This window comes from Macaca thibetana, chromosome 11, assembly GCF_024542745.1.
Source record: "Macaca thibetana thibetana isolate TM-01 chromosome 11, ASM2454274v1, whole genome shotgun sequence".
Classification (NCBI taxonomy): Eukaryota; Metazoa; Chordata; class Mammalia; order Primates; family Cercopithecidae; genus Macaca; species Macaca thibetana.
The window spans coordinates 128439502-128452751 of NC_065588.1; the positions used below are offsets into that span (position 1 = coordinate 128439502).

At 48.5% G+C, this 13250-nt stretch overlaps 2 protein-coding genes across 11 annotated transcripts in view; both read left to right on the plus strand.

Moving 5' to 3' along the window:
• The window catches only part of EP400 (E1A binding protein p400), a 231973-nt gene extending 222660 nt beyond the window's left edge, over window positions 1–9313 (plus strand). For all 10 annotated transcript variants that reach the window (XM_050747651.1, XM_050747654.1, XM_050747660.1 and 7 more), the window contains 2 exons: window positions 5443–5520; window positions 6328–9313. In XM_050747651.1, coding sequence (XP_050603608.1) covers window positions 5443–5520; window positions 6328–6600 — 351 coding nt within the window. In that variant the 3' untranslated portion in view covers window positions 6601–9313. The remainder of the gene's footprint in view (window positions 1–5442; window positions 5521–6327) is intronic.
• Window positions 9314–12906: 3593 nt separating this feature from the next.
• Window positions 12907–13250, plus strand: part of LOC126930558 (putative EP400-like protein) — a 54016-nt gene continuing 53672 nt past the window's right edge. Inside the window, exon 1 of the mRNA XM_050747713.1 lies at window positions 12907–13037. The gene's annotated coding sequence lies outside the window, so the exon portion shown is untranslated. The remainder of the gene's footprint in view (window positions 13038–13250) is intronic.

Sequence of the window (13250 nt, forward strand, 5' to 3'; positions counted from 1 at the left end):
TATCTTAGGATTTGGTTTTGTTGCATTTCCTTCGTATACAGTTGTATCACGTGTAAATCGTGAGATCTACTTCTCCCATCTTAAACCCTTGCTTGCTCCCGCCTGACTGTGCTCCCGCCTTATTGTGCTCCCACCTTACTGTGCTGGCTGGGACCTGCAGCACAGTGGTGAATGTCAGAGTCCATATGTCACTGTGAAGTAGGGTGTTTGCTGTGTTTTTTGTCAGAGTAAGAAAATTCTGTTCTTTCCTACTTTGCTGGAAGTTTCTGTTCCTCTTTGTTAATGGTGCTTTTTGTCTTGTTTAAAGCCCGTGTGTATGAACTCCCTCCCTTACACATCTCCTCTAGCCTCAAGGCTTTAAGTCCTGTCTCGGTGCGAATGATGCCCAGATTCATGTCTGCAGCGACTTACTGTCCTGAGTTCCAGATTATTCATCCTACCTGCCTTTGACAGATCCATGGAGATGTCTGATACCTCAGCCCTCAGGTGTGTACGCCTGACCTGCTCCTACCAGAGGCTTCTGGCTCAGGAAGGACAGCTGTCTCTGCAGACCTTTGCCTACTTGAGAAACCCCTACAGTCACCCATACAGGTCCAGCCCATTGGCAGGCAGTTGTGTGTGCTTGACTTCCAGAAGAGACCTGGACCAGCCACTTCCTGTTTCTGCCGTCAGCCCCTCCTCCGCACCCCTTCCCTGGTTGTTGCCATCTCTCCTGCTTTCTTTTTGCCATCCGTCCCCCAGGATACTCTGTGGTTGTGGGTATGTGTGTGGCTGGGTGGAGGGTATGGGGGTGTGGATGTCTGCTGGCCTGTGCACCCCTCTGCACTTGCTCCTCTGCACCTGTGTCCCTACCAGCCTTGCTCACACCCCCTTCCTGTTCACCTTTTCTGCTCTCTGTTTCTGTACTGTCACCTTCAACAAATACTGTAATTACTTGGATCAGATGATTTTGTCTCCTCCAATAAAGCCAGCCCCATGAGTACAGGCGTGCGCGAGGGCTGTTAGTACAGTGGACAGATGGACTATTGTAGCGGGTTATAGTCGTTGAATCCTGTGATGTTCAATCATCGCTGTGTTCTGGGGTGACTCACGGGATCCTGTGGTGGTTGTCGTTGTGCATGGATGAGTTCAGTTGCTGCTCTCGTGTGCTGCCTCACGGCATCGGGCGGCACGGCCTCGTTCGAGCGCTCTGCCTGCCTTGTCAGGTCTGTTTCTGAGACGGGCTCCTGCTTGTGTTGCCCAGGCTGGCCTCGAACTCCTGAGCTCAAGCAGTTCTCCCTCCTCAGCCTCCGGAGGTGTGTGCCACGATGCCAGGCTTTTGCCAGGGTTTTTACTTCCTTTCTTTTATTTTGCTATTCATTTTCTAACTTGTTAAGATGGAATACCACCTGAGCTTATTTCACAAATTTTATTATTTGGTTTTCCTTCAGTCTTAAATATTTTTGAATTTCCATTTTGATTTCTTCTTTATTCCCTGGGTTCTTTAAAGAAGTGTTTCTTAATTTCCAGGTGAGGTTTTCCAGTTACTTTTTATTATTGACTTAAAAATAAATCTTCATTGTATCATCAGAGAATGAAGTCTGAATGAGTTCAGTCTTTGGAATTTGTGGAAACTTGCTATCTGCTAAATACAGTCAGTTTTAAAAAATGGTCTGTGTCCTTCCAAAGCAGTCTTCAGGGTGGTTTCAGTTGTAAGATGGTTTTGTTGTGACTGGGTCAAGTTTACTCTTTGTGTCATTTCGGTCTTGTGTGTCCTGCCAATCACTTGTGTTACTAGGTATTGAGAAGCGTGTGTAGATGTCCCGTTCTGAGTATGCATTTATCTGTTTCTCCTTACCTTTCTCTCTGGTTTTGCTTTATATCTTAGATGGTTTTTCATTAGCCACATTTAAGTTTAAAGTTTTAAATTTTGTTATTTTGAAATGACTCTTACTATTTTCAGTAATATCTCTGGTCTTGAAGCCTATTTGCCTTGTATGAGTAAAGCATCACCCTCCTGTTGGAAGTTTCTGGTCTGTATTTTTCCCTCCTTGTTGTCAGCCATTCTCTGTGTGCCCCGCGTCACTCCTCTGAGCAGCTCGCAGGCAGGTCCGGCACTGCGGTGAGGTCAGGCCTTCCGTCTGTGACTCTTACCTGAAACATGTGCCCACTCGTCTGTATATAAGGGTGGGTATGTTTGAATTTCTGGCTTCTCTTTTGTTTGGACCCTGTTTGTCTTGCTTGTTCTGTTTTTTCTTTCCTCCCTTCCTTGCCTTCTTTTGAGCCACCTTTTAAAATTTTTTTTATTTTTTATTTTGTCAATTTTTGCCCCTCTGCCAGTGAAAAATTTTATATTTTCTTTCTGTTCTTTAAGTGGTTACCTTAAAATCTCCATGTGCACACTTCTGTATCAGAGTATGAAGTTAACGGTTGCCTCCAACCTGTTCTCCAGCGATGATCTTATCACACAGTAGCTCAGTTTGTTCATTTCAAATGCTGCTGTTAGCGTGCGTTTTAATTCTGTCCTTTTTCGTTTTTTTTTTTTTTGACGCAGCGTCTCGCTCCGTCGCCCAGGCTGGAGTACAGTGGTGCGATCTTGGCTCACTGCAACTTCCGCCTCCTGTGTTCAAGCGATTATCCTGCCTCAGCCTCCTGAATAGCTGAGATTACAGGCACGTGCCACCAGGCCCGGCTAATTTTTATATTTTTAGTAGAGATGGGTTTCACCATGTTGGCCAGGCTAGTCTCGAACTCCTGACCTCGTGATCCACCTGCCTCAGCCTCCCGAAGTGTTGGGATTACAGGTGTGAGCCACCATGCGTGGCCATAATTCTGTCCTTTTTCATCTTGGACTTTTTATGTGGAATTGCTTTCCTTCCACTTGACCCATCCTTTGGAATTTCCTTAAGTGCTTGAAAATGCCTGTGTGTCGTTCTTGTTCCTGGGAGACAGTTTTGCTTAGTACAGAATTCCCAATTGGCATTGTCTTTTTTTGTTTGTTTTTGTTTTTTTTTTTTCAAGGCAGAGTCTCACTCTCCTATGCTGGAGTGCAGTGGCACGATCTCGGCTCACTGAAACCTCCGCCTTCCATGTTCAGGCGATTCTCCTGCCTCAGCCTTCCAAGTAGCTGGGACTACAGGCGTGCACCACCATGCCCAGCTAATTTTTGTATTTTTAGTAGAGGTGGGGTTTCACCATGTTGGCCAGACTGGTCTCGAACTCCTGACCACGGGTAATCCACCTGCCTTGGCCTCCCAAAGTGCTGGGATTACAGGCCTGAGCCACCGTGCCCGGCCGGCATTGTTTTCTGAGTGCATTCACCGTATCGTTGCCTCACTATGGCTGCTTTTGTGTTGAAGAGGAGCCGGCGTCTGTCCAGCCTTCCACTCTTCCGGGGTCGCCTCTCTTTTCCCGCCTCTGCCTGTCACGGAGACATTGTCTTTGTCTTTGTTGTTTCGCATTTTCATTCCGATGCTCAAGCTTCTTGAATCTGGGGCAGTCTCTCTCATCTCTTTAGGAAGTGAGCAGCCGCTGTTTGTTTAGATGTTGCCCCCGTCCTGTTTTCTCTCCTCCGGGTCTCTCAGCAGCTTTTATATTTTCTGTGTCTGTCTCATTGTACCATACGCTGAGTCATGTCTTTCGCTCTTTCTCCTCAGTCACTCATTTTCCCCTTGGTTAGGTCAAATCTCTCAGGCTTGTCTGTTGAATTTTTATCTTGATGATTTATTATTTTATTTTCAGAAGTTCCCAAATATGCCTGATCTTTGTTTATAGTCTCTTGTTTGCAGGCTTCACAGAGTGAGCCCAGTGGTTTTCTGAATCTGGTGATTACCCTGTCTGAAATGTGCTGCATCTGTAGGGACTCCTTGTGGCCTGGGGCAGAGGTGGATTTTTGCTTCTGCAGGTACCTTTGGGTGGCATCAGGAACGCCGCTCAGTGTGTGGCTCGGGCTTGCGCTCAGCTCTCAGGTGTCACCCACCTGGCCTCTGAATCTGTGTCTGCTCCTCTCTGCTCCCTGGCACTGAGGCTTAGGGCAGGTGCTTTTCTTACAGATGCCACTGGAGGAAGGGGGTGCCTTCTTTGCAGCTTTTGGGTACCTTTGTGGGGACAGTGTCTCCCTCCAGGATGGCAGCTGGCAGTAGCATGGGGCTCTTTTGCGAGCTCCCCACCGAGAGCTGGCCTATACCTGGTGTCTGTTCAGCTGTGTCCTATGCGACCCTGAAGATCATAGTGTGCATCTCCATGTGGCCGGTGATCCCAGCAGAGGTTGTGCAGCTTTTCTGCTCTGTGGCTCGTGGTGCCCGCCTGTGCTTAGGTTTGGAGACTGGCAGTTCCTGACTCTTTGCAGGTTTCTTGGTACATTTCAGATTTCTTCCTAGTGCTTTACTTAAGACGTCTCAGGATTTTCAGTGCTGTGCCAAGTAAGTCCTGGGTCATTGTGGTCTTGAGATGGGCCCTGGAGCACCGGCCGCATCTTTGTTTCTCGTCAGTTCCACAGGAGGCGCTCAGGGCACTTCTTATCTTAGTGAATCTTATTTATAATTGTTTCTTTTAAGTGACAGTAAACTAGTAAATGCCTTCTGATTGATTTTAATTTTAGTAAGGACTAACATTTATTTGGATCTTTGTTGATGTGTGAGTAAATCATATGATTTCACATTTTTCCCAGAATTATCTTGGGAAATATTATTTTCATCCGTGTTCTATAAGAAATAGGACCCACCAAGAGGCCAGGGTCCATGAGGGCCTTGTGCAGGGAGGGCCCTTGAAATCAGGGCCCCCAGCAGCTGTCCACGCTGGAGCCTGTCTGTGCTCTGGGTGCATGCCCTGACGGTGCTGATAGGACGCACAGATGGCCCAGAGCCACTTACTACATCAAGGCAGCGGGAGACGCATGCAATAGCAAATGCACAGAAAGTGGGCACTGGGTGGAAAGCACTGCTTTATAAATAGTCATATTCAATCATGACTAAGAAAAATGTAGAAAAATGAAAAATTACCAGCCTCAAAACCTTGGTACATCTCTGGGTTCCCCATTTCAGCTGGCTGCCCGAGCTGCACTGTACAGCTCATTATTGGAACGCTGTCCAGAGCTCTTGGGACTCACATGCAGAGCTCTTGGGACTCACAAGACGCTCAAATACTTACCATCCTCAGTCTGATTCTTTCATATAAACTTGGAGTAGTTTTTGTGAAAAGAAAAAATGTGTCTGAAATATGAGACCAAAAATAAGCTTAAATGATGAGTGATAGCAAATTGGGGAGGCAGTCAGTTGACTCACGATGCAGTGGAGCGACTTTCTGTCTCACTGCTGCAGGTGGGCACAGTATGAGAATTGCTCTTTTGTGTCACCTGGTCGTTGTGTTTTTTGCATTAACTGAGAAGGACCGAAAGGGAGGAAAAATCTTTTTGTGCACAGGCTCCTTTGAATTCTATGTTTGGCTTTTTTTGTTTTGTCAAAGGTTGCAAAACTTCCTCAAGTTGTTCAGCAGCAAACACCTGTGGCCAGCATCCAGCAAGTTGCCTCTGCTTCCCAGCAGGTAGGACGTGTAGACAAGGTGGAAACCTCACATTTCCCAGGTCAGAGAATGGGTTGTTTTCATCTGAGGTCATGATGAGGGAATCACTTTTGATTTTTGTGATACACACAAAAACATTAACTTCAGGGGAAAAACTAGATATGCTTAATAATGAGAAGAAGAGTGAACAAGCATTTTGGGGTTGTGTCAGCCGCACTGAGGGAGCCTCTCCTTGGGCTCACTCCCAGGACCCTTCGTCCACCGATTACTGCGAGTGTGTCCTGCAAGTTGCAGACACTGCCCTGTGGTTTTAGGGAGGCACAGGCCTCAGGCAAGCAGGCTCTGCTCGGGGGCCCGCCCGTGAGCAGAGACGCTGTGGGCACAGGGGCCCTGCCTCCCACAGAAGCCTTTCCGGCGCTTTCATTGTTGTCGCTGATGCTCCACAATATGACTTTAGCACAGTGCTTCAAATGTAAAGCAGTGCTTTAAACTTTTTAAATTTTGTTCAAAGTCACACTGGCATATAGATTTCGACAATCCAGGTTGTATTAAAAGCTTTACTACAACAACAAAATCAGTCCCTGACCCAACTCTCACCTTTTCCCCAGAGGCATCTGGTGTTAGTCTAAAAGCAACCGTCTTTTAATTTTCCCCTTGTGTTTAGTTAGAAACCAGAGGTCATATTGTTGTGTGACTGGTCATTCTCCATGTCATAAAAGCATAGTCAGTGAAGCTTCTCGAGCCCTCCCCATCCCAAAGAACGTCCCCTGTCCTGTCCCTGGACTGAGTTTCCTGGGCAATGTGTGTTTTCTGACTCTCTCGGCTCAGGCTTCTCCACAGACTGTGGCGCTCACGCAGGCGACAGCGGCCGGGCAACAGGTGCAGATGATCCCTGCAGTGACCGCGACTGCCCAGGTGGTTCAGCAGAAACTCATTCAGCAGCAAGTGGTGACCACGGCATCGGCCCCGCTCCAGACCCCAGGCACTCCCAACCCAGCCCAGGTGCCCACCAGTTCTGACAGCCCAAGCCAGCAGCCCAAGTTACAGATGAGGGTCCCTGCTGTCAGGCTAAAGACACCCACTAAGCCTCCGTGCCAGTAGTCAGGGCAGCAGGGCTGCCTCTCATCTAAAGCAAAACTACCTTCCTCACAGAAAACGCTTTATTTGTGAACCTCGGGACAATGTCATGCAAGATATTCAGCACTGGGAAAGATATAATTGAAACAAAGTAGTGTAATCATTTTATTAAAATGCATCCCGCACTGCAGGACAAATGGTCCTTATGGAGCGCCCCCTTCTCTGTACTATGTGACTCATGGAAAAAGTGACAACGCGGTTTCCTCTAAATCATTTCGCCTTTCAGACCCCACCCGCACCGGTCCCCCAGAGCCTAGTCCTGTGTTCTGAAGGCCATTCCGAATTTCCTTGTGAGCGTGTAGTGCTTTGAGTGCCACAGAAGCCGTCTAGCGTGTGAGGAGCATACAGTGGACTTTCTAAAGATAAGACGTGCCACGTGCCAGAGTTTAGTTCTTTATACCTTACTGAAAAATGCCTCATGGTCTTCGTAGAGGAGAAGGCCTGTCTAAAGTAAATCATCCGAGATTGGTTTTCCATTCCAAAGAAAGCCAATATGGTTCTTTCCTTCCCTCCTAAAATGTGACTTAACTTTTAAGAGAAATGTCCTAACACCCACCTAAACACGCAAGGCACGTTCCTGGCTTGTGTTCAAGGGAAATCATCAGCCATTGCACTGTTATTCCAAAGAGCAGCCAACAGTGGCTTCCCCCAGGCCCACCCCGCAATGGGATTGGCTTTCGTGTAATGGAAACTTCTGGGACTGATGCCTAACTCAGTGCACTCAAGATGTATCTCCAGCTTTTGGAGGAAGCTGGTGTTTGATGTAGTGTGTTAAACAGCTCCTGAGAACCTTTGGGACGCTCCGCCATGGCTGGCGTGAGGCCCAGAGGACCACGCAGAGGCAACGTTAGTACAGATGTCATGGCTGAGGGGACGATGGGCCCGGACTCAGGGAGCCAGGGCGAATGTGACAGACACCCCTTGCTGCCACAGCCAGCCCTTTGACAAAGGCGGGCTCGTGATTCTGGAAGTATTGGCTATAGCGGTGGGCCCAGTCAGCTCTTCCTTGTGGACTTGTGACAGCAGATTTTCTCTCAGATAAGCTTGTATGGTTCTGCTGTTGTGGAAGAAAGGAAGCCCAGTATTTGCTACTGTTTTTCCCTTTTTTACTATGACGAGAAAATAAATGCAATTTTAGTGGAATTGATTGACTGACAATGTCTCCTTCCTTTGAAGTTTTCACCAAAACAAAAAGGTCCATATCCAATAATATCCTTTGTACTCTGGCTTGATTTTGGCCTATTTTACATTATTTGGTCCAGGAAATTAGGTTATATTAGGATTTTTTGTATACTAAAAATCAGTTACGGCACAATAAAGATTTTCCATTTTTACATTGTATTTCATCTGCTTCCTCCCCATTCTCTCACTTTAAGTGACATTGAGGAAGGTATTCTGTCCCATATGTTTCTGTGGACAGCGATACGGCAGGATTCAGTGAAATCAACTGCGGAGCTCACTTTTGAGCTCTTGATAAGAAATTTGGAGAAAAGTAAAAATCAAGCTTTGATAAAACAGAAGAAATTAATCTTTTAGTTAGGTGAACATATCAAAGCAGAGGACTGGAATCTGTTTCTTCTAACCAAACCCGTTCTCCCTGACTCAGCATGTGCCGTGAGAGCGCAGCTTGCCGGAGGGAGGGCCGCTCTGTGGGCCTCGGATCTGGGTCCCGGTGGAAGTTTACTCCTCCTCATCCAGAAATGTGCAGAACTGAAGTATTTAGGAATTCTGCCTTTGTCATCTGTTTTAAGTTGCGTGCCCTGTTCGGTTTTTTTGTATTTCCCAAATCTTGCTGTTCTCTTTATAGGTGAAGATAAAATGTTGAGTGCACTTACTTTAGAATATCCTAGCCATAACTTAAGTAAAAGCGCTCTATTAATCTGAAACACTACAAGAGAATTTAGCAACATCTCTCAAAAGCTTTTTTGGAGAGATGAACAGGATTCTGAATATTTGCAATGTGGAGTTCCAGCCCCGATCTCACGTCAGTGAGGGTCTCCTGTCGAGATCTCAAGTGTGTTTCCTTTGGCTGTTCCCTAATACAAAATATGGACATATTTTTACTCCTAGCACTCAATTTAGTAACTTCTAGATGCTACCGTTGACCTGAGTTAATTTCACTTTGTCTTGTAAGTAAAAATTCTCCTTTCAGTATATTATTTTCTTGGCCTTCCATTTTAAAGGTTAAAGTTTCTAACCTAAGAATTAAGTACGCATTCAGGAAGCTGTTGTCTAGGCCCCTTGTGAATCTGGGTTCATTCCAATACGGCAAGTAAGAGTTGGAAACTTTGAGAACACGGACTATAAAGGCAGCAGCCCAAACACTGTCAGACTCTAATTGGCCACCCTGGGAAACAGTTGCCCTGTTATTCTTTAAAGAAAGACGTTTATTCTAATGAAAGCCAGACTGTTTTTAAAGCATGTGGCAGGAAGCAGAAGGTTGGATCCAAGCCCTTGTTCAGATTTGGTGCCTGATAAGATGGGGGTTTCTCTTTTTGTGACCTTTATTATTATTTTGTTAACTGTTGTAACCAGTTAGCTGTTGTGTTTTAAAATAGAAAGGAACCAGACTGAAATTGTAAATACTTTGTAAACATAAGCATTTGTACTTGAATAGTAGGATTTTAAAGGGCATTGATAGCCTACCAAACAAAAGGCAAAATAAAGTGACCTTTTTCTATATGTTATCATTTCGTCTTTCATAGAAAACTGGTATTTCAGTAAAAATGAGATGCTAATTGGGTTTTTCATTTGTGTGAGGAAAAAACAAAACCAAACAAGTAATGTTGGAGCCAGAGGTGTTCCCCTCACCCACTCTTCCGTGGCCATAGAAGGACCTGGAAGGAACAGAAACCACATTCACTGAGTCCACCAGGCAGCCGCTTCCCAAAGCCGCATGTGGAGGAAAGAGCCGGCGCCGCCCTGCCCCACGTGGCCTGCCAGCCACACAGCACCCATCGTCACTGTCCTGGGGGCCATGGTGGCCCCGTGTGGCCTGCCAGCTGCACAGCACCCATCGTCACTGTCCTGGGGGCCATGGTGGCCCCGTGTGGCCTCGCAGTGCCTGTCGTCACTCTCCTGGGGGCAATGGTGGCCCCGTGTGGCCTGCCACTTGCACAATACCTGTCATCACTGTCCTGGGGGCCATCGTGGCCCCGTGTGGCCTGCCACCCGCACAGCACCCGTTGTCACTGTCCTGGGGGCCATGCTGGCACCAGTGTCCTTCCACACCCAGTCCATGTGCCCGAGTAAGGGCAGGGACACCTGCTCACAGGTGCTCACCACCGAAAATGCCTGTGAGCAGGTGGCCTGGGAATTGTTGCTTCTCTTTTTCTTCTGCATTTGGACTTTTCTTCGTTTCGTTTTAAATCTGATTACAAAAATCAATGCATACTTTTAATTGAAAATACCCGTATTATGCAAAGTAAAGAAGCATCCCAGAAGCCCACGGTTAGTTTTGGTATCTTTTCTCCCACCACAAAAACGGGAGTTCACGGGCCACATGGCCCTGCAGCTTTGGGCTTCCACTTCAGGTCTTCCAGATTGAAAGCTCCCAGGGTCTGGGTGCACACTTGGTGTCTGCAGGTGATAGTGCAGATACCAGGGTGGGTGGGAAAGCCAGCTGCAAAGCCCGGCTGGTGTCCCCTGGCCCCTGGGGGTCTGTACTGCAGTGCCTGGTGTACCTGCGGCTCCATGCCTACCAACCACGTAACCAGGGGTGGGTGACTTCCTTCTTCAAGGCCTCTGCGTCCCCATGTCCCATCTCCTAAGGTGGCTTGAGGATCCAGTGCAACATTTGGTGCTGCACTTGGAGTCCGTCTTTTATACTCCCAGTGGAGAGGACTGCAGGTTTTGCAAAGGCTACTGTTTCTGTCATCCTGACCCCACCATCACGTCTTTGCCAAGTGTGCCGGTGGCAGCAGGCCCTACGGCGGACTTATCTGGCCTTGAGCCTGTTTCTGTTTGCTGTCCAGTAGCGACCGGGGGCCAGTGGGTGAAGCGATTGTGCCTGCACACAGCCGTCAAGACCTTAAGGTAGCCTCTGAGCCCAGAGTGTGTTGTGTCACCTCCTACTCAAGATGTCAGATCGTGTGACAGCTGCCCATCAGCATCCCAGAGTTGGGCGTTGTGATCCAGGGAACAGGAGGGGAGATTCCTTTGCTGTGGGGTGTCCTGCTATGCTGTTGCTGCAGCATCTGTTCCCCCTGGCCACATTCATTTTTCTGAAGGTCGCATTCTATTGGGTAGATCATGCTGTATACATTCGGCGGAAGGTAGTGCAGCTTCTACAAACAAGAAAGTACAGCTGTGGTGGGGGGCGTGTTTGTGAAGTATGCTACCAGGATGGAGCTGGTCGTATGCCTGGATGTGCGTAGAATATCCTGCAAGTATTTGCCCCTGCATGTGGTGTATTCTACGTCCATGAGTTGAACCGACCAAGGATAGAAAATATTCAGAAACAAAAATGTGTCTATACTGAATATATAGAGACCTTTTTTTGGGGGGGTTATTATTTCTGAAACAATGCTGTATACCAACTATTTACATGGCATTCACATTGCATTCAGTATTATAAGTAACCCAGAGATTAAAGTATACAAGAAGATGTTTTCAAGTTATATGCATTTTGCATCAAGGACTTGAGCCTCTCGGATTTTGGCATCCATGGGAGGTCCTGAGGGACGCTTGTATGTTGTGTTAGCACTGCCTCTGTGGAGGGAGAGACTGGGGGGAAAGGATCAAGGGGTATTTACTCTGCACTGTTATGCACATCCTTTTAACTGTTTACGTAGTTTGCCAAGTGCATGAATTTTTGTGTGTGTGGTGGGGGCAGGGTGGGGGTGGGGACAGTCACTCTGTCACCAGGCTGGAGTGCAATGGGGTGATCTCCGCTCACTGCAACCTCCGCCTCCCAGGTTCAAGTGATTCTCCTGCCTCAGCCTCCCAAGTAGCTGGGATTACAGGCACGCACCACCACGCCTGGCTAATTTTTGTATTTTTTAATAGAGATGGGCTTGCGCCATATTGACCAGGCTGGTCTCGAACTCCTGGGCTCAAGTGATCTGCCTGCCTTGGCCTCCCAAAGTGCTGGGATTACAGGTGTAAGCCACCGTGCCCGGCCATGGATTAATTTTTAAAATAAGGCTCTATCAGCTTGTCACATGGTCCCCTACTCGGGAACCTTTATTTCCAACGTCCTGCCTGATTTTGTGTAGCCACCTGCACTCTGACCAGCCCCCAGAGCAGCATCTTTCTTCCCCCTTTGCAGCCCTTTCCTGTCTCCCTGACTTTGTACTTTTCTCCTTTGTTGTAAAGTATTTCTCCTCCTTTGAAGACCACCCCACATAACTGAGCATTCATTCATTCATTTATTCATTTCTCCCCAGTGTTCTCCTCCTCCAGTAGTACCTTGGGCTGAACAATAGTATTTGTCTTATTTCTCCAGCTGTAGTGTGGTTCTGTTTTATCCCTAGTCAATGAATGTTTAATGTAGTGTATTTCATGCCAGCTTTACCACTAGTGCTGGAGTGGCGGAAGAACAATACTTGGCTATTCAAGAAAATCAAAGCTGATCAGAGATGGATAAATTACTGGTTTATTCAGCTGTTTATGAAATACATACTATGTGGCAGTTTAGACAACTAAGTTATAGTTGTCAGCAAAATAAAAAAGGGGGTTGCATGCTAGCAGGTCAGATAAAATAATTCAGGGGATAAGTACCACGAAGAAATGGGTAGGTGGTAAGTGATACGGGTTTCACTCTTAAGTAGATGGGCAGGTTATGCAGGGGGAGGAGCCTGATGCACAGTTCCAAAGCTCAACTATCTACAGTGGACACGATGAAACCAGGGACATGTCCCACCATTTCAGTGGTCACAGGCAAGAGAAAGGGCTCTTCTTGTGGATCTTCGGATCCCACGTAACATCTCACCTTCCTAGGCACCCCGACTCCCCTGCCGGATTTAAAACAGACCTCAGCCCGCCCCATCCCGGCTGCTTTGCCTGGTGCTCCCCTCCCCGCCTAGACTGTAGGACCCACGAAGGGAGCCGCTAGCTGTGCTTGTCAGTGTGACCAGCGCTCAGCAGCTGTCCGGCGGGCGGGCGGACAAATACAACTCAGTGTCCAGCGGGTGCGAACGAACGAACTAGTTCTGGGCGGAGCCAGAGGCGCGCGCCGGCGCGGACCGAGGCCTGGCCCTGCCCGCCCCGCCCCCTCCGGGTCCGCTGGGCGCTGATTGGTCCGAGTCTCGCCTGCGCAGTGCCGGGCCGGCTCCCGCACTTGCGCACTGGCTCCGCGTCGGCCGGCCGGTTTGGTCGGTTGTGGTGGCCTCGCCGCCCAGTCCGCTGTCGCAGCGCTCATCCGCGCCGGGAGCCCTTGGCTGCGTCGCCCGGCAGCCGCGGTGAGTGACGGCCCGCGTATCCGCTGCCGGGGCCGTGGCCGGCCTGAGGGGTTGGCCCTACCCTCGGCCCCCGATCGCCCACACCCGCCGGTTGCCCTCGAGGCTCCCCGGCCGCGCGCTCCCCTCTCTCCGTCCCATCACCCGGTGACCCCGGCTGGGCGAACGCCCACCGCTCCCTCAGGGACCTCCTCCCCGTGACACGACCCCCGTGAA